The sequence below is a fragment of the Crocuta crocuta genome, unplaced genomic scaffold, assembly GCF_008692635.1.
Source record: "Crocuta crocuta isolate KB4526 unplaced genomic scaffold, BGI_CrCroc_1.0 scaffold334, whole genome shotgun sequence".
NCBI lineage: Eukaryota > Metazoa > Chordata > Mammalia > Carnivora > Hyaenidae > Crocuta > Crocuta crocuta.
In genome coordinates, this window is record NW_027533260.1 from 5,829,514 (window position 1) to 5,855,899 (window position 26,386).

A 26,386-nucleotide genomic window follows, 5' to 3' on the forward strand; every position below is an offset into this window, starting at 1 on the left:
CTCTCTCAGTTTTCCTCCAATGCTTGTCTGCTTCATTTCTTAAATTCCACATAGGAGTGAAATCATACAGTATTTGTCTCTCTTGGATGGAGTTATTTCACTTAGGATAATACACTCTAGCTCCATCCATGTTGTTGCAAATGGCAAAATTTCATTCTTTTTAATGGTGGAGTAATATTCCATGCCACAACTTCTTTACCCATTCATCAGTCCATGGACATTTGAGCTATTTCCATAATTTGGCTATTTTTGGTAATGCTACTATAAACATTGGGGTGCATGTATCCCTTCGACTCAGTTATTTTTGTATCCTTTGGGTAAATATCTACTAGTGCAAATTGTTGGATTGTAGGATAGTTCTATTTTTAACTTTCCGAGAAACCTCCATACTGTTTTCCAGAGTGTCTGCACCAGTCTGCATTCCTGCCAATCATGTGAGAAGATTCCCTTTTCTCGGCATCCTCACCAACATCTACTGTCTCCTGTGTTGTTACTGTCAATGATTCCGACAGGTGTGAGGTGATCCGTCGTTATAGTTTTGATGTGTATTTCCTTGTATTTGTATTTCTATTTGCCTGATGATGAGTGATATTGAGCATCTTTTCACGTGTCTGTTAGCCATCTCGATGTTTTTGGGGAAAATGTCCATTCATGCCTTCTGCCCATTTCTTCACTGGATTATGTGTGTTTTTGGGTGTTGAGTGTGAGAAGTTCTTTACAGATTTTAGATACTAACCCTTTATCAGCTATGTCATTTGCAAATATCTTCTCCCTAAATGTGAGACAGAAAACCATCAAAATCCTAGAGGACTGCAGGCAGTAATCTCTTCGACATTGGCTGTAGCAACCTCTTGCTAAATGTGTCTCCTGAGGCAAGGGAAACGAAAGCAAACATGACCTATAGGGACTTCATCAAAATAAGCTTCTGCACAGCCAAGGAAACAATAGACAAGACTAAAAGGCAAACTTTGGAGTCGTTTTTATGATTTTTCTGACCACTCCTTTACTGTGAATTGAGGATATTTGTGATGAGTACTTGGTCTGATGTTGACGTATATTGTTTTCTTTCAGCATAGCTATGTTGTCACCTCATAATAAGCAAAAGGCGTTGCCATCCAATTCATTAACAGAATATTTCACTCCAGTGTGTCTTAAAAGGAAGACATTTAAAGTATTTTTATTTTTTTATTAAAAAATTTTTTTTAATGTTTTATTTATTTCTGAGAGAGAGAGAGAGAGACAGTGTGAGCAGGGGAGGGTCAGAGAGAGAGGGAAACACAGAATCCGAAACAGGCTCCAGGCTCCGAGCTAGCTGTCAGCCCAGAGCCTGATGTGGGACTCAAACACACGAGCCGTGAGATCATGACCTGAGCCGAAGTCGGACGCTTAACTGAGCCACCCAGGAGCCCCACCCCAGAAGACATTTAAAGTATTTTTATCTTCCTGTTTTGATGTGATTAGTATGTACTTGTAATAATAGCTAAAACATTATGGTACGGCAGTACGTGTGCTCCTGAAGTGCTTGTGATTTATAACAGAGTCACAGTGATTTGGATTGTGCTTAGTACAGAGTCATAAGTGGCTCGGACAGTCTTGGTTACAGCCATACGGTTCTCTGCTGCTGGGGTATGAAAGCAGCCAGAAACAAGACTTCAACAAATGAGCATGGCCAGGATCTAGTAATACCTTATAGAGTTTGTGAATTAATGAAATTTGATTTTTTCCATATGTCATAAAATAATAGTCTTAAAAAATTTTTTAATGTTTATTTATTTTTGAGGGGAGAGACAGAGCGTGAGCAGGGGAGGAGCAGAGAGAGGGAGACACAGAATCAGAAGCAGGCTCCAGGCTCTGAGCTGTCAGCACGGAGCCTACTTCAGGGCTCAAACTCAGGAGTGGTGAGATCATGACCTGAGCCACCCAGGCGCCCCATAGAATAATAGCCTTAAAAGTTTTTTTTTTCAGCCATTAAAAAAAATCAGTATTAGTCCATTGCTATGAATGGTAAAAACCAGGGGTGCCTGGGTGGCTCAGTCGATTAAGCCTCTGACCTAGGCTCATTTCAGTTAAGGTCATGATGTCACAGTTCATGGGTTTGAGCCTGTGTCTGGCTCTGTGTTGACAGTTCGGAGCCTGGAGCCTGCTTCAGATTCTGTGTCTCTGTCTCTCTCTGACCTTCGCCCATTTGCACACGCTCGCTCTCTAAAAACAAAGATTAAAAAAATTTGTAAGATGAATAAGGGACGCCTGGGTGGCTTAGTCGGTTAAGCGTCCGACTTTCGCTTAGGTCATGATCTCGCGGTTCGTGGGTTCAAGCCCCGCGTCGGGCTCTGTGCTGACTGCCAGCTCAGAGCCTGGAGCCTTGTTTCAGAGTCTGTGTCTCCCTCTCTCTCTCTGACCCTCCCCTGCTCACGCGGTCTCTCTCTCTCCTAGAAATAAATAAAAATAAATAAAAAATAAATTTTAAAAAAGTTAAAAAAAAGATGAATAATCTAAATTTTAAAGATGTCCATCAATCAGTAAACTTTTCAGAAGGGTGGTCTCAGTGTGTAATAATGAAGTAAGCCATCTTTGTCACCCAGATGTCTTACAAGACACGTTTTCAAGGATGGTTTTATGATGAAGATTAGCATCTGATTTTCTCATAATAGAAATTGGTATCATGACAATAGCTCTTTGCTATTCACATGTAATCCTAATAGCAATCTGGTAACGTTGATTCCATTATTTAGATTACAGAAATGAAGCATAGAGAGATTAATTAACCATGGTAAATAGATGCATATATTATGTATTATATGTAGTATTATATGTTATATATAATATCTAATATATGTTATATCTAATATATGTTGTATGTTATGTATTATGTATCGTATATAATATATATTATGTTACATATTATATATTGTTACAACATACAATATGTATTATGTTATGTATCATATACATGTGTATTCTGTAGCAGTGCCAACATATAGCAAAGGTACAGCGAATACACAACAGCGCCAGGTTTTGGAACTGAATTTTGTGTCCAGTGTCCACTTTTAACCAGCGTATTCCACCGCCTCTCCTTTTCCACATTTTGCAGGATCAGAGCGAGTTCCTTAGGAGCAGAAGGGTTGTGGGGAGAGCTGAGGGTCATTGTGTGGAAGGTCCCACGCGTGCGCGTATCCTGCCAGCATAACCTCACGGCGGCTGGAATCCGGCCCACACTCTGCCCGCTAAGGCGTGCGTGGCAGCTTCTGCGGGCCAAGGGACACCTCTTTCTATGTTGCACAAAGCTACGTTTCCCTCTGTCCGCCTGGCTCCTTTCTTAGTACCTTGTTTTGCCTTCTCAGGTGTCCGCCTTTCCCTGGGAAAAGGAGGAGAAAATGATCAAGTTCCAGGTGAGCTGGATTTTTTCTTTCTGTCCCTGAACGCATCATTTCACTTCTCGGTTAGGGGGACACCCTTTTATCCCTTCCTCGCCAAGAATAGAGAATTCCAGCAGATGTTTAATAGCATTTAGGTGCCATGCACTTTCTTTTTAAAAACTTTTTCCTCTCAGTTTTTGTTTTATTTTCATTTTATTTCACAAATAATAGACATTTTTAAAAATGGGAAGCACCTGACCAGCTAAGCTGAGGGAGTGTATGACTCTTGATCTCGAGGTTGTGGGTTTGAGCCCCACGTCAGGTAGAGAGATCACGAAAAAATGAAACCTTTAAGAAAAGAAATTTTAAAAATTATGTATTGATTTGAGAGAGAGCATAAGAGTGTGAGCAGGGGAGGGGCAGAAAGAGAAGGAGAGAGAGAAAAAAAAAAAGAAAGAGAAGGAGAGAGAATCTTAAACTTGGTAACAGTTGCGATGTGGGGCTCAGTCTCATGATTGTGAGATCGTGATCTGAGCCAAAATCAAGTTAGACACTTGACTGAGCCATCCAGGCGCCCCTGCAAAAAAAGAAAAAGGAAATTTTAAAGATGAAAAAGCCCCCACATTATTCTGCTTATAAATTCCTTGTTTTTCCACAGTTGCTTTACATGCATTATTATACGCAATAATATAATTTTGAATTTTTTTCACTTAAAATTATTGCACCTAATGTTTGTCATCTAATATTTATTATTTCAGTGAACTTCTCTGCCCCCTCTTTTCTATTCCCTATGCACAAGTTAAGTTCTTGAGAATTCTCGCAAGTTTAACACAGCAATATCGGTTTTACTACATACAATCTTTACGAAAAAGCAGTTCTGAGAGAATTCTAATATACTTTGTCCTTCTGTTGTAGGGACTCAGAACTTAAAAAAAAAAATTTGTTTCTTTCTAACTGATGCCTTAGTACTTTATAAAAAGAATACCTAAAAGGCGGTTCTGTCTAACAGGACCATACTGAAGCTGAACGCCCCCCTCCCCCCAAAAATGTGCAAGATGTTTTCATACAAAAAAAAATGTGCAAGATGTTTTCATACAAAAAGAGCTAGATTTTTTCTTCCCACGACCTGAAGCTTTCTTTGTGTGTCTGTGTATGTCTGTGTCCTTGTGTGTTTCATTCTTCATATTAACTTATTTTATTAGCGCACTAGAGGTACTTGATGTAAAAAACATTTTAGTCCTACTGTAGGATATACAGGCACTTTCCATCTGTCACTTGATTCGCTGCTCTGAGAGGAATTTAGAATAATCTGCAGTGTTAACATGAAGGTAAGATGTCCGTGGAAGTTAAAGTCCTGTGCAGGTTCCTACAGCAGACAAGCATCTGGCCAACTTCAAAGCCCTCCACCCCGCCCCCCCCGGATCAAGAGTATCAGGTGCATCTGATTCGGGAGGAAAGAGCGGCCAAACAAAACAAGATCCAAAACCAAAGCAGAGTTCTCACGCAGAGACTTAAGGCCTGAGGTTGTGATTTGTGGAGCTCCAGCCGGAACACAGGCACTGTTGAACAGGGCTTCATACAGAGAGTTTAAAATTCCCTACGGTAAAAAGTTACAAGACAAGTAGCAAAGTAGAATGAAAAATATTTACAGCATATTTGGAAGAAAAGGACTGAACATCCCCCACATGAATATATTGAATACAACAAGAAATAGAGATGACCAGCAAATACATGAAAAAGGAATGGCCTTCGTTACTGACCACCTTGGCGAACGTTTTTCTAAGTAGCCCGTTTTTACTTCCCTTGTCTACTTCTAAGATTGTCAGAGATTTTTTTTTTTAAAGTATTCATGTCCAGTGTTGGCCAGGGTATAGAGGTTTAGGGATTTATACGTGGAAGATGAATAAGCTGGAAAAATCTTTTTGGTGGAAACACCTGTCATTCTGAGTTTAAAGCACTAAAAGCTGTCATTCAGCATTACCGTGTCTCCTTTTTGGAATTTATTTTAGGGGGACGATCCTGGGTCTATGTGAAAGGAATTTTTTTGGCAACATTGTTTATAATAGATAAGCCGAAACGAAGCCAGCATGTGTTGTTTGGATCAGTCCATTGTATCCTAGGCCATCCATTCCTTGACTTAGGATACAGCCCCGTGACGGGATGAAAGTGATGGTAAGGGTGATCATGATAACGGGTAACATCTCTTGGGCGCTCTGTGCCTGGCTCTGTTCCGAAGCACATTACCTGTAGCCGCTTGTTTTGCTATGAGTACCCTTTGCTGTGGGTGTCAGCATGCAGGTGAGAGAATGAAGAACTCATCCAAGGCCACATAGCTAACATGGGGCAGAGCCCCCCCAGCGTCAGTACAGTCAGGCTCCAGAGCCGTGCCCACACCACAGCATTATAAGCGCTGCACACTCCAGATGGGCCACAGAGGATAAACTATACACTTCAGTAAGGGTGACTGCTAGTCTGTTAGTTTGGCAAATTAAGTAAATCGAGTGTGTGTGTGTCTGTGTCTGTGTCTGTAAGAGAGAAAAAAGAGACTCCATCACACACTGTTGGAACTAAAGCTTTTCTGGGGCAAATGGATTCTTTTTTTTTTTTTAATTAAAAAAATTTGTTTAATGTTTTATTTACTTCTGAGAGAGAGAGAGAGAGAGAGAGACATCGTGAGCAGGGGAGGGTCAGAGAGAGGGAGATACAGAATCTGAAACAGGCTCCAGGCTCTGAGCTAGCTGTCAACACAGAGCCTGATGCAGGGCTTGGACCCACAAACCATGAGATCATGACCTGAGCCAAAGTTGCCCAACCGACTGAGCCACCCAGGCGCCCCTAAAAAAATTTTTTTTAATAATTTTTTGAGAGAGCGAGAGAGACAGATCATGAGAGGGGGAGGTGCAGAGAGAGAGAGAGGCAGACACGGAATTCAAATGACATTCTTAATAAAATTTAAAATATCAGTAGCTCATGATGTGATAGTAGACTGTCCAGAGACTTACCTATAGGAGTGCTAAAAAGAGGAAGCTATTTATTTGTTTGGCAGCAACTTAATGTGCAAGGAGTTCTTTTCTTATAGCCCTTTCAGTGGATGGAATGAGCAGTGTAGAAGGCAAACAGAAGGCAGCTACTTTGATTGGGTCCCCCAGGTTCTAGAACAGCTTCCTATCCTTAACACACGCTCCATGCTGCCCCTCATCCATAAACATGGTATGCATGTGTTTGGTGTCGTAGGAGCCAGTGATGTTCAAGGACGTGGCCGTGGTCTTCACGGAGGAGGAGCTGGGGCTGCTGGACCCCGCCCAGAGGAAGCTGTACCGAGACGTGATGCTGGAGAACTTCCGGAACCTGCTGTCCGTGGGTGAGGACAGGCACGCGGTGACCGAATGCCAGCCCCCTCGGGTGTCTTTACGTGCTCAGGTGTTTGAAGCTCTGGGACTCTTGAAACCATCCTCTGAGCTTGGCCAAACGAGAGTCCTAATCCCTGTAGAACACAGACAAGATGTTTCTGTCTAGGCAAAAATCAGTCCTTTGAACTGTGTAAATGGGTAAATTGTAATCCTGCAACATTTTTTGTTGTGAAATCAATTTAGTGAGTAGCTCACCTTCTTTTTTTGTTTGTTTGTTTTTTCTTTTTCCGGGGTACCGGTAGCGGCAACTGTTTATTAACTTGATGTTGTTTCAGAGTCTTTTTGGTTTTGGTTTTTTTGGGGTTTAACAGTGTATTCATAGGCGCCTGGGAGCCTCAGTCGGTTGAGCGTACAGCTTCGGCGCAGGTCATGATCTCGTGGTTAGTGGGTCCGAGCCCTGCGTTGTGCTCTATGCTGACGGCTCCGAGCCTGGAGCCTGCTTCGGATTCTGTGTCTCCCTCTCTCTCTGCCCCTCCCCTGCTTGCACTCTTTATCTCTTTCTCTCTCTCTCAAAAGTAAATAAACATTAACAAAATTTTTAAAGAAGTATTTGTAAATAATTTCAAACTTACGGATCATTTGCCAAAGTAAAGTAAAAGTCAAGAACACCCCTATAGCTTCTCCCTAGATTCACCTGTAGTAACATTAAACCCCGTTCATTTTTTTAAATTTACGTGCATGTTCTTTCTCTCTCCATATATATTTTGCGTATATATGAAAACATATGTATATGTGTGATAATTTTTTCTGAACTATTTGAGGGTAATTTTCATACATCATGGCCCTTTACCTCGAAATACTTGAGTGTATATGCAGAATTTGGGAGTCCCCAAGACTACTCTTAGTCTGACACCTTTGGCAAGCTCAGGGGTCCCTGCGATATCCTTCGGCCTCAATAATTGAGTAGAGGGACTCTCAAAATGCCCTGAAAACTGTTTTCCCCACGGTTCCACTTTGTTACATGGAAAGGATACAGGTTAAAATCAGCCATGGGAAGAGGCACCTGGGGCAGAAACCAATGGCTCTCGGAGTCTCTCCCAGAGGGGTTGTGCGCAGCACCCACTCTGCCTGGTGGTGGCGGGCCATGGTGCACGTGGAGTATCGCCACCCAGGGAGGCTCATGCAAGCCAAGGTGTCCAGAGCTTTTATTGTGGTTCGACCACAGCAATGTGCTTGGACACCTGGGTGGCTGACTTTAGTTTCCAGCCCCTCTGGAAATTGAGCCGATAGCTGCTGGCCCACAGGCCCCACCATAAGTGACACTGTAGTCCAAGGCCTCTAGGTAAGAAGGACACTCGTACCAGACAGGAATCCCCAGACTTAGAGATCACTTCACAAGAGCTGAGGACAAAGAGCAGACATCTCTTCAGGCATGGTTCATTCTTCATGAAACAGTCTATTTTGTGGAAGTAGGAATATTCTCTTATGTATTTCCAGTGGAGATATAATACTTTTTTATTAATTAAAAAATTTTTTTAATGTTTTTTTTTTGAGACAGAGACAGAGCGTGAGTGGGGGAGGATACAGAGAGAGAGGGAGACACAGAATCTGAAACAGGCTCCAGGCTCCAAGCTGTCAGCACATAGCTGGACGTGGGAGTCAAACCCACGAACCGTGAGATCATGACCTGAGCCGAAGTTGGACACTTAACTGACTGGGCCACCCAGGCTCCCCTTTTCATTTTTAATTTTTAAAAAATGTATGTTTATTTTTGAAAGACAGAACATGAGCAGGGGAGGGGCAGAGAGAGAGGGAGACACAGAATCCCAAGCAGTCTCTGGGCTCTGAGCTGTTAGCACAGAGCCCACTGTGGGGCCCAAACCCACAAACCATGAGATCATGACTGGAGCCAAAGCTGGACTCTTAACTGACTGAGCCACCCAGGCGCCCTGAAAGTATAGTCTTTTCAACAGAGGGTGCTAAAACATTTGGACTTCTGTATGGGTCTATATCCATGCCTCACACCTCACCAAAAAATTAACTCAAATAATTTTTTGGATAAGAGAAAATGTAAAAGCATGAAACTTCTAGAAGGAAACACAGGAGAAATTCTTGATGACCTTTGGTTAGGCAGAGAGTTCTTAGACACCAAAAGCATGATTCAGAAAAGGAAAAAAAACAAAGTGATCCATTGGATTTTGTTAAAACCTAAAACTTTTGCTGTCCTTGCCTTTCTACAGGGAATCAGCCCTTCAAACCAGAGCTTATATCCCAGTTGGAGAAAGAAGAAAAGCTGTTGATGACCGAGACAGAAATGGAGAGAGATGGGTGTTCAGGTAAGAGCCGCCCCGCAGTAACACAGCAGGTAGAGAGCTCTCCTGAGACGTGAGTCAGAACATGTCAGGCCTAAGGTGTCTGTCCCCTCAGCCTCCTCTGGCTTTCCCCGTATCCCCTGTAGTTTATCGCCGCTCATCCATTCTGTTCCGCACTGCCCTGTTGCTGCCCAGGAGACCCTTCATGATCCTGCTTCTGCTTCAGCTCACTTGACTTGCTTTTCTTTTTGCCTTGAATGAATGACTTGGTTACGAGAGGCATGGTCCTTGCTGTCTTCAGTCCCCCTTGAGACAGCCGGGAGGCGTAAGATAAACCCGCAGAATCGAAGGATACTCCAGAATGTTGTTTGTTTTCTGATGCATGCCTGTCCTGATTCTAATCGTTAAGGTGTCCTTGAGTATAGATGCGTAGCCGTTATTCTTAGAAGATTGAGGCTAGCCAGTCAGCCAAAGTCAGTACGAAAAGTGATCCGTGCCAACATCGCGATTGATCCTTCCCAAGAAGCCGTTTCAACTGAGACACTCTTGCACTAACTTCCCCCTGAGATGCCCAGCTCTTTATCTTTCCATTCTGCCCTCTCTTTTCTTTTTTTTTTTTTTAATTTTTTTTTTTAAGGTTTTTTTTATTTATTTCTAGAGAGAGAGAGAGCGTGAGCAGGCGAGGGTCAGAGAGAGAGGGAGTCACAGACTGAAACAGGCTCCAGGCTCTGAGCTGGCAGCCAGCACAGAGCCCGACGCGGGGCTCGAACCCACGAACCACGAGATCATGACCCAAGCGAAAGTCGGACGCTTAACCGACTAAGCCACCCAGGCGCCCCTCTTTTTTTTTTTTTAAATTTTTTTTTAAGGTTTTTTTTTTTTTTTAAATTTTTTTTTAAGGTTTTTTTTTTTTTTTAATTTTTAAAGTTTATTTATTTATTTTGAGAGAAAGAGAGAGTGAGCAGGGGAGGGGAAGAGAGAGAAGGAGAGAGAGAACCTCAAGTAGGCTCCACACTGATACAGCAGATTCAGGGCTCCGTCCCATGAACTGTGAGATCATGACCTGAGCCAGCTCAAGAGTTGGCCGCTTAACCAGCCGAGCCACCCAGGTGCCCCAATTTTCTTAAGATTCTTTTTAAAAAATTTTTAAAAATGTATATTTATTTTTGAGAGACAGAGTATGAGTAGGGGAGGGGCAGAGAGAGAGAGAGCGAGACGCAGAACCCGAAGCAGGATCCAGACACTGGGCTGTCAGCACAGAGCCCATGTGGGGCTCAAACCTATGATCCGTGAGATCATAACCTGAGCCGAAGTTGGAGGCTTAACTGAGCCACCCAGGCACCCCTTAAAATTCTTATTCAATTTGTTTAAACTTAAAATAACCCCACAAAACCAGCAGTTCCCCTATTTCTCCACCCCATCCCTGTCCTCTCAAAACCGCTGTCTGTTCTCTATATCTGCAAGCTTGGTGTTTTGTTTTTAAATTTCTTCACATAAGAGAGATCATATGGTGTTTGTCTTTGTGTGACTTACTTCACTCAGCATAATGCCCTCAAGGTCCATAAAGCCTTGTTGTCACAAATGGCAAGACTCTTTTCTTTTTTATGGCTGAATCATATTCTATTTTATTATTTATATTATGTATATTTTTATTATGTATATTTGTTACATGTTCTATATTTGTTATATATGATATATGTTAATATATCATATAAGTATATATAAGTATGCATGTAAATATCACATTTTTTATCCATTCATCTATCAGTGGGCATTTACTTAGGTTGTTTCCATATCTTGGCTATTGTGAATAATACTGCAATGAACATGGGGGTTTGTATGTCTTTCCAAATTAGTGGTTTTGTTTTCTTCAGATAAGTACCCAGCAGTGGAATTACTGGATCATATGATAGTTCTCTTTTTAATGTTTTGAGGAACCTCTGTACTGTTTTCTGTACCAGTTGCACCAGTTTACGTTCCCACCAGCAGTGCACAAGGATTCCCTTTTCTCTGCATCCTGGTCAACACTTGTTATCTCTTCCTGTCTTTCTTGACACTAGCCATTGTACTAGGTGTGAGCTGATACCTCATGATGGTTTAAAGGATTTGCATTTCCCTGATGATGAATGATGTCGAATATCTTTTCATGCACCTATGGGCCATATGTATGTCTTTTGGAAAAATGTCTGTTCAGATCTTCTGTCCGTCTTCTAATTGGACTGTTTGGGGTTTCTTTCTTGTTGAGTTGTGAGTTTTTCATACATTTTGTTCATTAGCCCTTTATCAGTGATACGATTTGCAATGATTTTTCCCGTTCAGTAGGTTGCCTTTATTTGATGGCTCACTTTGCTATGCAGAATCTTTTTAGTTTGATGGGGTCCCACTGTTTATTTTTGCTTTTGTTGCTTTTGCTTTTGGTGTCAGATTTAAAAATCATCATCAAGAGCTATCTTTGTCAAGGAGCTTCCTGCCTGTGTTTTCTTCTAGGAGTTTTATGGTTTTAATCTTCTGTTCAAGTCCTTATCCATCTTTAGTTAATTTCTGTGCACAGTTTAAGATAAGACAGTTGTCCAGGTGCCTTGTTTTGCATGTAGCTGCCCGATTTTCCTAGCAGTCGTTATTGAGGAGACTTCTTTCCCCTTGTATATTCTTGGATCTTTTGTTGTAAATTGATTGACTATATGTGTGTGGGTTTTACTTCTGGGCTTTCTATTCTGTTTCATTGATCTGTTTTATCTTTTTTTATACCAGTACCATACTATTTTAACTACTGTAGTTTTGTAGTATAGTATGAAATCAGAGAGTTTGATGCATCTGGCTTTGTTCTTTCTCAAGATTGCTTTGGCTATTTGGGATCTTTCATCATACAAATTTCAGGGTTGTTCTCTTTCTCTGGAAAATACCTTTGGAATTTTGTTAGGGATTGCATTGAATGTGTAGAATGCTTTGCGTACTGTGGACATTTTAACAATATTGATTCTTGCAATCCATGAACATGGAATATCTTCCCATTTACTTCTTTATTTTTCAATTGCTTTCATTAAGTCTTGTTTTCATTAATTTTGTGTCTTGTAATTTGTCTAATATATAAGTGTTACTTCCTCAATTCCTAGGTATTTTATTCTTTTTGATGCAGTCGTAAATGGGATTGTTTTCTTAATTTCTCTTTCTGATAGTTTGTTATTAGTTTAAACAAACACCCAGATTTTTTGTGTATTGATTTTTTTTATTCTGCAACTTTACTGAATTCATTTATTCTAACAGTTTTTTTGTGTGTGTGGGGAGCCTTTATGCTTCTATATATAATATGCCATCTGCAAATAGTGACAGTTTTACTTCTTCCTTTCCAATTCAGGTGCCTCTTATTTCTTTTTCTTGCCTAATTTCTCTGGCTAGGACTTCCAATACTATGTTCTATAAAGTGGTAAGAGTGGACATCCTTGTTTTGTTCCTGAGCTTTGAGGAAAAGCTTCAGCTTTTCATTGTATGATATTATCTATGGGCTTTTCATATATAGCCTTTATTATGTTGAGGTATGTTTCCTTTTTATCCACTTTGTTGAGAGTTTTTATCATCATTGGATGTTGAATTTTGTCAGGCGCTTGTTCTGCATCTATTAAGATGATCATAGGACTTTTATCCTTTATTTTCTTAATCTGTTGTATCATATTGACTGATTTGAGAGTGTTGGACCATCCTTGCATCCCTGTAATAAATTCCACTTGATCATGGTGTATGATCTTTTTAATGTATTGTTGAATTCAGTTTACTAATGTCTTGTTAAGGATTTTCACATCTGTGTTCATCAGGGATATTGGCCTGTAATTTTCTTTTGGAAGTAGAATTTTCAAGTTAGACATTTGTGAGTCCAGCCATTTTAGTAATACCTCTTGAGTCCTTAAGGCTCTTGACGTCAAAAGCCATTGTTACAACTGTAGCTAAGGGTTCTCCTGGGTGGGCAAGAACCAGTAGAAATTTTAAGAGCAAACTAGTTCACGTCTATAATTTTTGCTGCCATCTCAGTTAAGATTCAGGGTCACACATGCTACAATACATTCTTTATTTATTTATTTAAAAAAAATTTTAATGTTTTATTTATTTCTGAGAGAGAGAGAGAGAGAGAGAGAGAGAGAGAGAGACAACGTGAGCAGGGGAGGGGCAGAGAGAGAGGGAGGCACAGAATCTGAAACAGGCTCCACGCTCTGAGCTGGCAGTCAGCACAGAGTCCGATGCGGGGCTCGAACCCACGAACAGCGAGATCATGACCTGAGCCAAAGTCAGACGCTTAACCGACTGAGCCACCCAGGTGCCCCTACAATACATTCTTTAGATACAGTACATCCTTTGTATTTTTAATATACTAATTTTTAAATTTAATTAACTAATTTTAATATACTGATTTTTCTCTCTCATGATACCTTGGGGAAATACCACCCAGTCTGAGATTATAACTTAAAAAAAATCATGGGTATATAATATTATGTGGCTATAACATACATCATTTAGCCATTTTTTTAGGGTACCTGAGTGGCTCAGTCAGTTACGTCTGACACTTGATCTCAGCCCAGGCCTTTATTTTTTTAGAGACAGAGTGAGCAAGGGTAAGTGGTAGAGGCAGAGAGAGAACATCTCAAGCAGACTCCAGGCACAGCATGGAGTCCTTTGCAGGGACTGGTCTCATAACCCTAGAATCATGACCTGAACTGAAATAAAAAGTCAGACCCTCAACTGACTAAGCCACCCATGCGCTCCCTCAGCTCAGGTCCTTGATCTCAGGGTCATGAGTCCAAGCCCCACATTGGGCTCCATGCTTGTGTGTGAAGCCTGCTTAAGAGAAAAAAAACGAAGAATAAAACACATATAGCACATCTTCTTTGTCCATTCATCAGTCGACTGACATTTGGGCTCTTTCCGTAGTTTGGTTATTGTTGATGATGCTGCTATAAACATCAGAGTGCATGTATCCCTTCAAATTAGTATTTTTGTATCACTTTTTAATTTTTTTATTGTATTCCTTAAAATTACTGTTCTTACAGCCACTGTCTTAGCAGGTCCCCCATGGAGAAATATTGCCATTTACATTAGGAAAGAGAAAGATGTCAATTATTTATTGATTAATAATTAATTATTTACGGTTTCTAAGCTATTATTTCCTTGCAACATTTTCTAAGTTACACCCCATCCATCTTGTCCAAAGTCAGCATCCACATAGATGAGTATGTATTTCTTCATCTTTATTCCCTCCGGGTTAACCATTAAACAAACACCGGTTAAAGTAGATCTTAGATGGTTTTCAGATCTTCATTTATTAAAGACCTAGTAAATAACTTTCAACTGGTGACCATTATAAACTGAAAAAAAGAAGTTGTACTCTCAGAGTTCACATAGCCCGAGGGAGAGAAAGAATATGATTTCAGGTGGTAATTTGTTCCTTATATTCAGAAGCTTCCACCCACCTAGGCATGAAACTAAGAGGTACAAACCTATGTGCTGATATTTTTCCGTGTTTCCATATTTGAATTTTGCATTTGCACCTTATAATTGTTTTGATGTGAATTATATACCTTCCTCAAATATTTAGACCAGTGGTTTTCATACTTTTTCAGCCATGTCCCTCAGTATATAATGTACGCCAGTACAGTCTCATGTATATGTACATATCTGCACATCTGATATAAGTATTTCATGCAGTGATACCATGGCATGCAGTGTACCTCTGATATCTTCTTTTTTTTTTAATTGCATGTCATAAGCTACTAAATTGATTTTAAGCCTCGCTAATTGTTTCCCACCCCAAGTGTTCTCATGCTGTTACAGACCATCTGTTCCAAATATATTGGACAGGTCCTCATAATCTATTTTCAAATGTACAGCCTTCCCTGCCAGTCATTAAATTTAAGAAAAATAATCCTACTTCCAGTAAAACGAGTGACTTGTAATCCACATCTACGTAAAGTCAATTTTGATAAAATTGATACCCACGTACGCAAACAAAATCTGTTTCATGGAATTGCCTGGTTAATTCTGTCAGCGGTGCAGCATCAGCAGCCCGTTAGACACACCAACCGTCGCTGCCATGAGGCATCACAGTCCCCAGGGGCTCCGAAGGATGACCCTTTACCAACACTGCACCTCAACAGCGCTGGGTGCTGCTGATGTAATCTGAAACTCCCACCAGGAATGGAAAGAGAGAAAAGTGTCTGGTCCCTAAGGCCAGGCAGGCATCATTGTTCCACACACCAAGGGTTTCTGGGCTTTTGTGTTCTTTCTTTCTTTTTTTTTTTCCTGTAGCAAATTGTTTCTGTTTTTTCATTTTTCAGCGTCATCTCTAATTATACCGAATCCATCCACCTCGTTAACCATGAGATCCTTACTTCTAGTAATCTCCATCTGTCAAGTCAGAAGGGGCTCCATGCAAATTATCTTGCAGGAAGTATTTCGAAAGTTTTATTTTCTCTGTGGGAAGAGACTGGAAAGCAGCACCTCAGCGTATCAGTGAGCATGTAGTACAATATTTGGCAAGAGCCACACTGAATCCATAATCAGGGGGGAGTGCTCCCTCTCGCCGGTCTCCATTTGCATGTTCTTGATAGGAATCCTCGTGGCCCAAGTTTTCTTATTTCTCAAGAGGCATGAAATGTATCTTAGTGCTTCCTGGTTTTATATTCCTGTATGTTGTTGAGGCTCTTAGAAAGTCCGGGGACAGAATGACAGACTCCGAAGCACATGTCAAGAATGTCAGATCCACCAGAAGGAGTGTTATGGGATTATTATATCTGTCAACCACTTGAGATTTTCCATACTCATTACCAGGAACAACACATACACGAGTGTACATGTGTGTGCATTACACACACACACCTGCCCACATATACCCCCCAATGTGGCACAGCTCCTCTGCTTCTGATCACTCTTCTGGTGTCCTGAGGGACCCCGAGGCTGGTACCACCATTTGAGCACCTTTAGGAAACCCAGAAAGGAACTTTCCCTTCAACGAAGACCACAGTATTTTCAGAGCATGTATAAAGCTCTTTCAGTACTTTTTAAAGGCTCTTTGAGTACTGAAGCTTCCCTTCTTCGTAGCACTGATCCATTTTTATTTTTAATGCCATGAGTCTACTTGTGGACCAGATTTCTTCAGCATTATCTTTAAATCTCAGATGTTTAAAAAAATTTTTTAATGTTTTATTTGTTCTTGAGAGAGAGACAGAGAGACAGAGCATGAACGGGAAAGGGGCAGAGTGAGAGAGGAATACAGAATCCGAAGCAGGCTCCGGGCTCTGAGCTGTCAGCACAGAACCCGATGCAGGGCTCGAACCCATGAACCCTGAGACCATGACCTGAGCCAAAGCTGAACACTTAACTGACTGAGCCACCCAGGCGCCCCTCTCATAGATCATTTCTTGCACTCTGATCTCCTTCTCTGTCTCAAGGTGATTGTCACCCCACAGTGAAAAAGAACAGCTGAGAAGTCAGTGTTTTCCTTAGAAACAGTCTCTAAGAATTCCTCATCTTTAATTCTGCTTCCTTCAGGTTATAATTATCTGGCACTGAGCAAAGAAACTTCCCATGCCTATCAGTGGGTCTCAGACTCCTGTTCTGTTTCCTTTGATAATTTTAATTCCTTTATGGCTTAATTGGAATATCACACATCACTGTGTTACTAATTGCTGCAATTGTAACTTAACTTTATATGTCAACTTACCCTTAACTAAACTTAAATTTTAACACAACCTTTTTATAAATATTTAATGATGTCCTACATGTGGCTGACATGTTTATCCAGAATTATAATTCCTCACCAGAATTTACTTTTTAATAGAAAACTTGCCACATTTGCCTTAACTAACTTCAGACATACAGAAAATACACATAAAATGGCATGTTGCTAATAAGACAAATCCATTTTTTAAATTACACATATGTTTAATAACTTGTGATCATTAATAGTGGTTCTATCAGATCTCAGGCTGTGATAGGCTGGTCAATTTTATTCTCTAATATAAAGGTGTCTTTGTTTTCTGCATCTCACCCTCTCTGCTCCCACTCTACATAACCTGCTCTTGTTTTCATACATTGTATGTTTCCCCTGTAGACTGACTCAAAACTGAATTCTAAAATTTTAACTTTGTGGCATGGAGTTGGACGTCAGAGCCAATTTTAACGTGCATGACTAGAAAGAGAATTCTTCTCAAGCTCATGTGGGACATTCACCAAGACAGACCACATTCTGGGCCATAAGGCACATCTTAAATTTAAAAGAATAGAAGTCATGAAATTGTGCTCTCAGACCACAACTGAATTATACTAGAAATCAATAAACTAAATAATTGGAAAATCCCAAAATACATGGAGATTCAACATCACACTTCTAAATAGTACATGGGTCAAAGTAGAATCTCAAGAGAAATTTAAAAATATTTTGAACTAAATGAAATGAAGACACAGCTCATAAAAATGTGTAGCATGCAGAGAAAGTAGTGCTAGGAGGGAAATTTATGAGACTGACGCGCTACCTACTGTGCTGACGAGGCACCTGAAGGAGGGAAATTTAAAGCCCTGAAGGCATATATTAGAAGAGAAGAAAGATCTAAAATCAATTGTCTAAGCTCCTACCTTTAAAAAACTAGAAAAAGAAGGGCAAATTAAATCCCAAGTAAGCAGAAGAAAAGAAATAATGAGAATTAGAGCAGAAATCAAATAGAAAACAGGAAACCAATGGAGAAAAAACCAAAAACTGGTGCTTTGAAAAATCATTAAAACCAGTAAGCTTGTAGCCAGGCAAACTAAGAAGAAGAGAGAGAGGATACAAGTTACTAATATCAGACATGCAAGAGGGGACATCACCCAGGTCCTATGGGCATTAAAAGAATAATAAAGGAATCTGTGGACAAATTCTATGCAAATAGGATAGCCTCGATGAAGTAGACCAATTCCTTGAAAGACATAACTTGCCAAAATTTATGCATGAAGAAATAGACGATATGAATAAGCCTATGTCCGTTAAAGAAATTGAATTGATAAATAATAACCTTCCAAAAAGAAAACTCATTTAATTGTGGGGGAAATTTCACTGGCTAAAGGAAATTAAAATTACTGTCATTAACTGTGTGATCTTTTCCATGGAGCCTGAAACCAAGTGAAATGACCCTTTTCCCCCTTCCTGTATTGCTTTAACATTGTAAAGCCACTGGTCAAGAAGACACTTTAATCTCTTAAATGTTTGAGACAGTCATGTCAAAAATTATATACAAATGTCTTTTGACAGAGCTGCTTTGTAAACAACTGGGTTTTGACCAACAAGCCTCTTCCATGTCCTCAAGCCACCATGTCAGTCCCAAAAGATATAACGTATTAAGCTGTATCTTTTGGATGTACCCTGAATGTTTTTGATACCAACAAAACTATAAGGACTGTGATGATCTCTAGCTGGACGCCAAACTTCTCACATACAGCTATTTACTTTTCCTGTTTCCTGTAGTATGTCTCTTCATTTCATGTTTATGTGATAAAATATTAGTGTAATAACTGGAAACTTTGCTTTTGAGAAACCAGAGACATCACTGAGCGTTTTTTTTTTTTTAAGTACTGAGAGGAGTTTGTGTGGAAAAGCCATAAAGTGTTACCCTGTGGTCACTGCAGTGTCACACAGCCTAGTGCCCCTCAGTCATCACTGTGGCATTTTGTTTCTTTTGTTTCTTTCTTCGTCGTCGTCTTCTTCTTTTTTTTAAGTTGGGGATAGTAGGGGAAGTTGGTGGGGGGGTGGGTTAAATGGGTGACTGGCATTAAGGAGGGCACTTTTTGGGATGAGCACTGGGTGGCCTATGTAAGAGACAAATCACTGGGTTCTTGTAAAGCCAAGATTACACAGTGTGTTAACTCACTTGAATTTAAATTAGAAAAAAGTTTATGGAAAAAAAATTGACCTTAATAAAAAATTTTCAGTAAACTAAAAATTTTAATTGGAAAAAAACAATAAAATGCAAAACTAAAAAAGAATAAAGTTGGGGATTGTATGGGTCTACTGGTGAGATTTTAAAAAACTTTTTCTTTTAATATCTATTTATTTTTGAGAGAGAGAGAGAGACAGAGTGGGCGTGGGGAAAGGCCAGAGAGAGAGGGAGACACAGAATCTGAAGCAGGCTCCAGGCTCTGAGCTGTCAGTACAGAGCCCGATGCAGGGCTTGAACTTACCAACTGTGAAATCATGACCTGAGCTGAAGTCGGACACTCAACTGACTGAGCCACCCAGGTGCCCCATGAAATATCTTTTGAAAAGCATTGAAAGTGATATGGCTTACAGTGACTTAGAAGACCTTATTATTCTCATGAAGATAAATAGCTTATAGGGGCCATATGATGCCTCATGCATAAAGGTCTGTGTTTACCTTTGCACAGCATTTAACACTACCTCCTCACATTGCCATACCCACATGCCAGAGAGGAAAAAAAGTTTTGTCCACTTGAATCTACATTCTTCCCAATTTGAGAATACCCCCTTCTTGGCATCTCCATGCAACCCATGATAAACCCATAATCATATGTGTATGGTTTCACTAGACCTTTTGAACAGGGCCGCCATGTTTGGTGTTTCCCAGCTGCATTGCAAATCCCTGATTTTGAGGCATACAGATAGCTTGAATTATGTGGACCTTACTTATATTCCTGATATAACTGAAGAAGAGCCATTTTCTAAGTATTCTTTTTTAAAAAAATTTTTTTAGCATTTATTCATTTTTGAGTGGGGGGAGGGGCAGAGAGGGAGACACAGAATCTGAAGCAGGCTCTAGGCTCTGAGCTGTCAGCACAGAGCCCGACACAGGGCTCGACCTACGAGCAGTGAGATCATGACCTGAGCCGAAGTCGGAAGCTTAACCGACTGAGCCACTCAGGCGCCCCTAAGTCTTAGAAGTAGTAACATGAATTTTCCTGTAATTTCATGTGATCTAAGTGCAAAATCTTAAAGCCTCTAAAGAAAAATCTATCACTATTCTATTTAGATAAAAACATATCTAAATTCTCTTTATCATTACAGGAACCAAGAGTCAACATAATATGGAGAGTAGCCAAGCAGTGGGATTAGGTTACTTTTCCTCCAGAGACCTTTCTTCTCAGAAGACCTGGCAACAAGGTGCCAGCAGGTCAACCAGGTGTCAAGATGCCATGAAAAATTTTCAAAGGAATATTTCTCAGTTGCAAAACCGAGGTAGTTTCCCCTGCCAGGTTTGGGCCACAGTGCCAGTTCGTATTCCTGAAGATGAGAACTATCTATTGACTCATATAGAAGATGTTTCCAGTTGCCTAAAAAGTCAAGAATTTCCATCTTGGAGAGCCCAGCATTCTTGGAGAAAAATGTATCTGACAGAGTCACGTAATTATCAGTGTCGATGTCAGCAACTTTTGATGAAAAATAACCTCTGTAAGTGTGACAGCACAAGTTGGAGCACAGCACACAATGACAGTCTGGGAGTACGCAGAACAGAAAAAAATTACAGCTGCCATGACTGTGGAGAAAACCTCATGAAGGTTTCACTGCTTAATCAAGGCTTAATCAAAATGGGGCAAAAACCCTACTCCTGTAATGAGTACAGAAAAGCCTTCGGTGATGACTCCAACTCTGAAGTTTATCAGCAGTTACACTTAGAAGGGAAAACCCATGCCTACCGTCCATGTGGAAAGGGCTGTAGCTATAGTTCAGTTCTTCATATTCATCAGAGTGTTCACAGAAGAGATGATTGTGTTTTTGAGAGTTCACATCTGCAGTCCCTTCCGAGAGTACCCACGGAAGAGAAGCCATATAAATGTGGATATGGTGAGAACTTCAGTCAGCGCTCCTCTCTTAACACTTGTGAACTTATTCACACAGGGGAGACATCCTACAGATGCAATATTTATGAGAAAGCCTTGAATCATAGCTTGGACCTTAATAGTATTTTTAGGGTCCGTACTATGGAGAAACCCCATGAATATGAGGAGAATGGGGATGTCTTTAATCAGAGTTCTTGTCTTCAAGTCTACAAGAAAATCCACACTGGAGAGAAGCTATACACAGATGTGGAATATGAGAAGGGTTTTCTTTGTAGCTCAAATCTTAACATTCAGCATAGAGTTCACATGGAAGAGATTCCTTACAATTCTGAGGAATGTGATAATAACTTCAGTCTGGACTCAGGTTTACAGGACCTTCAGATAGTTCATACTAGGGGACAACCGTATAAACATTATGCATGTGGTAACAGCTTCAGCCAAAATTCATATCTTCAAAGTCACCAGAAAATTCACATTGGAGAGAAAGCTTACAAGGATTGTGGGAATGGCTTCAATTGGAGTTCAAAACTTAAAGATCATCAGAGAGTCCACACTGGAGAGAAGCCGTACAAATGCAATGCATGTGGTAAAGGCTTCAGTCATAGATCAGTTCTCAATGTCCACCAGAGAGTCCACACAGGAGAGAAACCTTATAAATGTGAGGAGTGTGATAAGGGATTCAGTCGGAGTTCATACCTTCAAGCCCATCAGAGAGTCCACACTGGAGAAAAACCATACAAATGTGAAGAGTGTGGGAAGGGCTTCAGTCGCAATTCATACCTTCAAGGCCACCAGAGAGTTCACACAGGAGAAAAACCATACAAATGTGAGGAGTGTGGGAAGGGCTTCAGTAGGAGTTCACACCTTCAAGGCCATCAGAGGGTCCACACTGGAGAGAAACCATTCAAATGTGAGGAGTGTGGGAAGGGATTCAGTTGGAGTTTTAATCTTCAAATTCATCAGAGGGTTCACACAGGAGAGAAACCCTATAAATGTGGAGAATGTGGTAAGGGCTTCAGTAAGGCCTCAACTCTCCTGGCTCACCAGAGAGTCCACACAGGAGAGAAGCCATACCAATGTGATGAATGCGGTAAGAGCTTCAGTCAGAGATCATACCTTCAAAGCCATCAGAGTGTCCACACTGGAGAGAGACCATATATATGTGAGGTATGTGGGAAGGGCTTCAGTCAGAGAGCATATCTTCAAGGTCATCAAAGAGTCCACACTAGAGTGAAACCGTATAAATGTGAGATGTGTGGGAAGGGTTTTAGTCAGAGTTCACGTCTTGAAGCACATCGGAGGGTCCACACAGGAGGGAAACCATACAAATGTGAGGTATGCACAAAGGGCTTCAGTGAGAGTTCACGCCTTCAAGCACATCAGAGGGTCCACACAGAAGGGAGGCCCTATAAATGTGAACAGTGTGGTAAGGGTTTCAGTGGGTTTTCAAGTCTTCAAGCTCATCACAGAGTCCACACTGGGGAAAAACCATACAAATGTGAGGTGTGTGGAAAGGGCTTCAGTCAGAGATCAAACCTTCAGGCTCATCAGAGAGTCCACACTGGAGAGAAACCATACAAATGTGATGCGTGTGGTAAGGGTTTCCGTTGGAGCTCAGGTCTACTAATTCATCAGAGAGTCCATAGTGGTGATAAATTCTATAAAAGTGAAGAGTATGGTAAGAATTTTCCTTCATCAGAGAATCCATACAGAAATGAAGTTATATAAAAACAGTTCTTTTTGTTTTGAAGTCCTCAAGTTGGAACTAAAATTTTCCACTCACTAGAGTTATTATAGTAGAAAAAATTTCTTTAATGAAAATGTAATGTTTCTTCCCAACCTCAGCATCCACCTTAGTCAGGAGACCATGCTGTGGAGACATCTAACTAAAGAGTTCCCATAAGAGATTTTCTCACAGTTTTAAGAGGCATTGCAATGACTCTAACTGTCATTGTACTAGGGCTTATAAAAGATCAGAGTAAGGAAAGTTCAGTGAAGAGCGTGCCTAAATCCATGTCCACTCTAATGTTAAGCTTAATGAGAAAAGGGGCTTCACTCATTTACTGAATTTATAAAACCATGACATTGCATAACTCAGTGTAGGTGCTCAGTATTTTTTATTAAATGACTAAAAATGTCTAAAAGGATCATGTTTGAACATTTTATTTAGCTCATTTAGCCCCCCAAAATCATTTAAAAATGTATTTGGAGGAGGAATCCTGCAAGTAACCTTAGCATAAGCACTTCAAGTGGGAAAATATTTGAAATGTAGAATATCAAGCAATATTGTAATCTGAAATTACATGAATTGGGATGTAACCCTGTTGGAACTGGCTCCCATCCTTTGTCTTGTCTTAAACAGAGATGAGCTGAATTCTTACCATTTGGTCTCTTTCTATACAATATTCCATCAGTTTAAGTTTAGCACTGTGTGTGTGTGTGTGTGTGTGTACACATATGTACACTTTAAATGACAGTACAAATTGATAAACAATATTTCTGGTTACACTGCATTTTATCTAATTGACTTTTTACTCCTGCCTTGTGTGTTAAGGCAGAGTTTTACTGTAATATTTGCAAAGTATCAGAAATGGTTGCTAATGAAAAATACTTTCTTAATAAATGTCAAAGTTACAATACTTGGTTTTCTTAGTCTTCACGTTTCTGTCAAAGTTCTTTTGATCTGATTTTTTTAGTCAACAGTTTTATTGGAAACTTATTTTTTATTTAAATTCATGTTAGTTAACATACAGTATAGTCTTCGTTTCAGGAATAGAATCCAGTGATTCATCTCTTACATATGACACTGATCTGACTGATTTCCACCTGGAAACTTAGAATAATAATTTATGATAAAGCCATTTTAATGATGTAAAGGGATTTGTACAATGAGGGTACATTTTTTAAACTGTACAATGAAGGTAGTTTTTTTAATTAAAAAATAAATAGGAGTTTGAATAAATTTCTCCAAGTTCCTGTAAAGCGGAATTACAGAAAGTAAGGAATCAATCTATAATGGTAGGAAAGAATTATGTATATTGTGTCAGTGAAAATGTGGACTGTACCTTCAAAATATCCAGTTAACTTAAGTCTGCATACATATGTGTTCAAATACATGCTTAAGAGAAAATGTGTGAAAGATTACTCACCATCATATATACAACAGTTTTCTCTGACAAGCAGAATTATGGCTTAGTCTTTTCCTTTTTTGTACTTCGTTTAAAATTTTTGCAATTAACATTTACCAATTTTACCGAAGTAATAAACTACTGAGATATCATCCTTTATATTTAAGAACTTGTAATGTGATTGCTTTATTTCACTAGATGTCATTATGGCCAAAACTAAAGAATAAAATTCTTGAAGTTAATTTTCAAAATTCTCTAGGTTTCTAAGGATACAGATAAATTAGGTGGCAGACACTTGACCCTTCTGTGAAATTTCTTTAGGTCTCATAGACCATGCAATCTAGAATGCCCTAGTACAATTCAGCAGTGTTATAAACTGGTGCATTATAATTTTTCTTGGATTTCCCCCATCGGATGAATGGGGTGATCAAGGCACTCCCTTACCCTGGCTTTCAAGGTGCTAGGTCAAGTTGCATCATATCAGAAATTGGGGCTTCTAATGCATTTCTTTACTGTCATCTCTTCCAAGGGAAAAATCATGAAAGCTCATGGTGGTTTTATCATTTCGGATGCTTTTAGTTGTAAGTAACAAGAAATGTAACTTAGATTTGCTTAAACCAAAATTATTTCTCAGTTCATACAAATGAAAATATACAGGTAGGGAAAACATGGGTCTGGGCTTCTCTTACCTCTGTCCTTTTATGTGAACTCTTGTCTTTAGATTGCTCTCAAGATAGCAGTATCACCTGCTTTTTTTTTTTTGCTCACAGGTGAAGGAAGAGAACTTCTGTCTCATTTTTACTGTTATATAGTCCTAGTTCCCCCAAATGCATAAGATCTCTGTCCTCTCCAACCCCAACTCAAGACCAAGACTAAACCAAGACAATAAAGAATATCCCTGTTTCCCATAAACAGGCTAGCTTGTTCGTAGTGACAAGCAGTGGCAGACTACATTGGAAAAACAGCAAGAATAGGGACAGAGACTCCTGTGGCACAGGTGCACAGAGACGGCCAAAAGCTGAGGGCGAAGAAGGAACACAGAAAAATCCTCCAGCACTCTGGCCCCAACCGGAAGCACCAGGTAACATTAGAAAAATTTGAAGTGCTATGCTGAGGATAACTATTTCAACAACAGAATCTAATTCCACCTTAACTCCTGACCAGATTGGTTCACCCTAACACCTTAGCAGAGTAGCTGTGCCCAGTTCCAGTCAAAAATAGTATTTACTTCAGTTTCTACTACTTGATACATGTTATTTGGCATTCAGTAAAAAAAATTACTGCTGCAAACAGCAGCAGGCCAATTAATAAAACCACACAGTGAGATACCCATATTTTGGAAATAATCAGAATTTTTATGTAACTGATTGATGTGTTGAGTGCTTTTTTGTGAAAAGGGCAGACAATCTACATGAGCAAATGGGGGAACTTGAGTGGAAATTAATAAAAAATCAAATAGGAAATGCTAGAGAAGAACATTTTATCATAAAGGATGCTTTTGAAGGACTCATGAGTAAGTTCAACAAAGGTGAGGAGAGTGTCAGAGAACTTGAATATAGGTCAATTGAAATCCAAATTAAAACAAAAAGTGTGAAGGACACAGAGCATTAAAGAACAGGGGAAGAACTTTTTTTGCTCTAATATACGTATAATTGGAAATTTAGGAAGAGAGGAAGAATTAAAAGAAAAATATTTGCAGAGACAATGGCTTAGAATTTTCCAAAAATAATAAAAGGCCCCTTCTAGATTGAAGAACTTCAGAGAAACCAAGCAGGATTTAAAAACAAGCAATAAAAAAATATTAGGCCTATTATTGCCAAACAGCTGAAAATGAACAAGGCAGAGGAAATATTGATGGTGGACAGAGGAAAAGGACACATTACATACAAGGAACAGAGATGAGAAAAAGAGCAGACTTCTCATCATTCAAGCCAGAAGTCAGTGGACTGATATCTTTAACATCTTGAAACAAAATGCTGTCAATCAAAACCTCCAAGCCCAGTGAAAAAGTGTTTTTAAAAAGTATGCAAAATAGGGGTGCCTGGGTGGCTCAGTGGGTTAAGCGTTCGACTTCGGCTCAGGTCATGATCTCACGGTTCGTGGGTTCGAGCCCCGCATTGGGCTCTGTGCTGACAGCTAGTTCAGAGCCTGGAGCCTGCTTCAGATTCTGTGTCTCCCTCACTCTCTGACCCTCCCCTGCTCATGCTCTCTCTCTCTCTCTCTCTCTCTCTCTCAGAAATAAAACATTTTTTAGAAGTATGCAAAATAAGATTTTCAGATGAAAAAACCTAACAATTCACTACCGGCAGATCTGTACTACAAGAAATATTAAAGATATTTCTACAGGCAGAATATTGTACCAGAATTAAGTTTGGATTAAAAGAGAGAAAGACAATTGAAAAGGTTAAAATAGAGGCAAATATAAAATAATT

General features: G+C 39.9%; 1 protein-coding gene across 1 annotated transcript in view; it reads left to right on the forward strand.

The window, feature by feature from the left end:
- The window catches only part of ZNF112 (zinc finger protein 112), a 36,257-nt gene extending 12,792 nt beyond the window's left edge, over nucleotides 1–23,465 (forward strand). The window contains exons 2-5 of the mRNA XM_077747334.1: nucleotides 3,342–3,389; nucleotides 6,591–6,717; nucleotides 8,947–9,042; nucleotides 20,054–23,465. Coding sequence (XP_077603460.1) covers nucleotides 3,375–3,389; nucleotides 6,591–6,717; nucleotides 8,947–9,042; nucleotides 20,054–22,554 — 2,739 coding nt within the window. The 5' untranslated portion in view covers nucleotides 3,342–3,374 and the 3' untranslated portion in view covers nucleotides 22,555–23,465. The remainder of the gene's footprint in view (nucleotides 1–3,341; nucleotides 3,390–6,590; nucleotides 6,718–8,946; nucleotides 9,043–20,053) is intronic.
- Nucleotides 23,466–26,386: the final 2,921 nt, after the last annotated feature.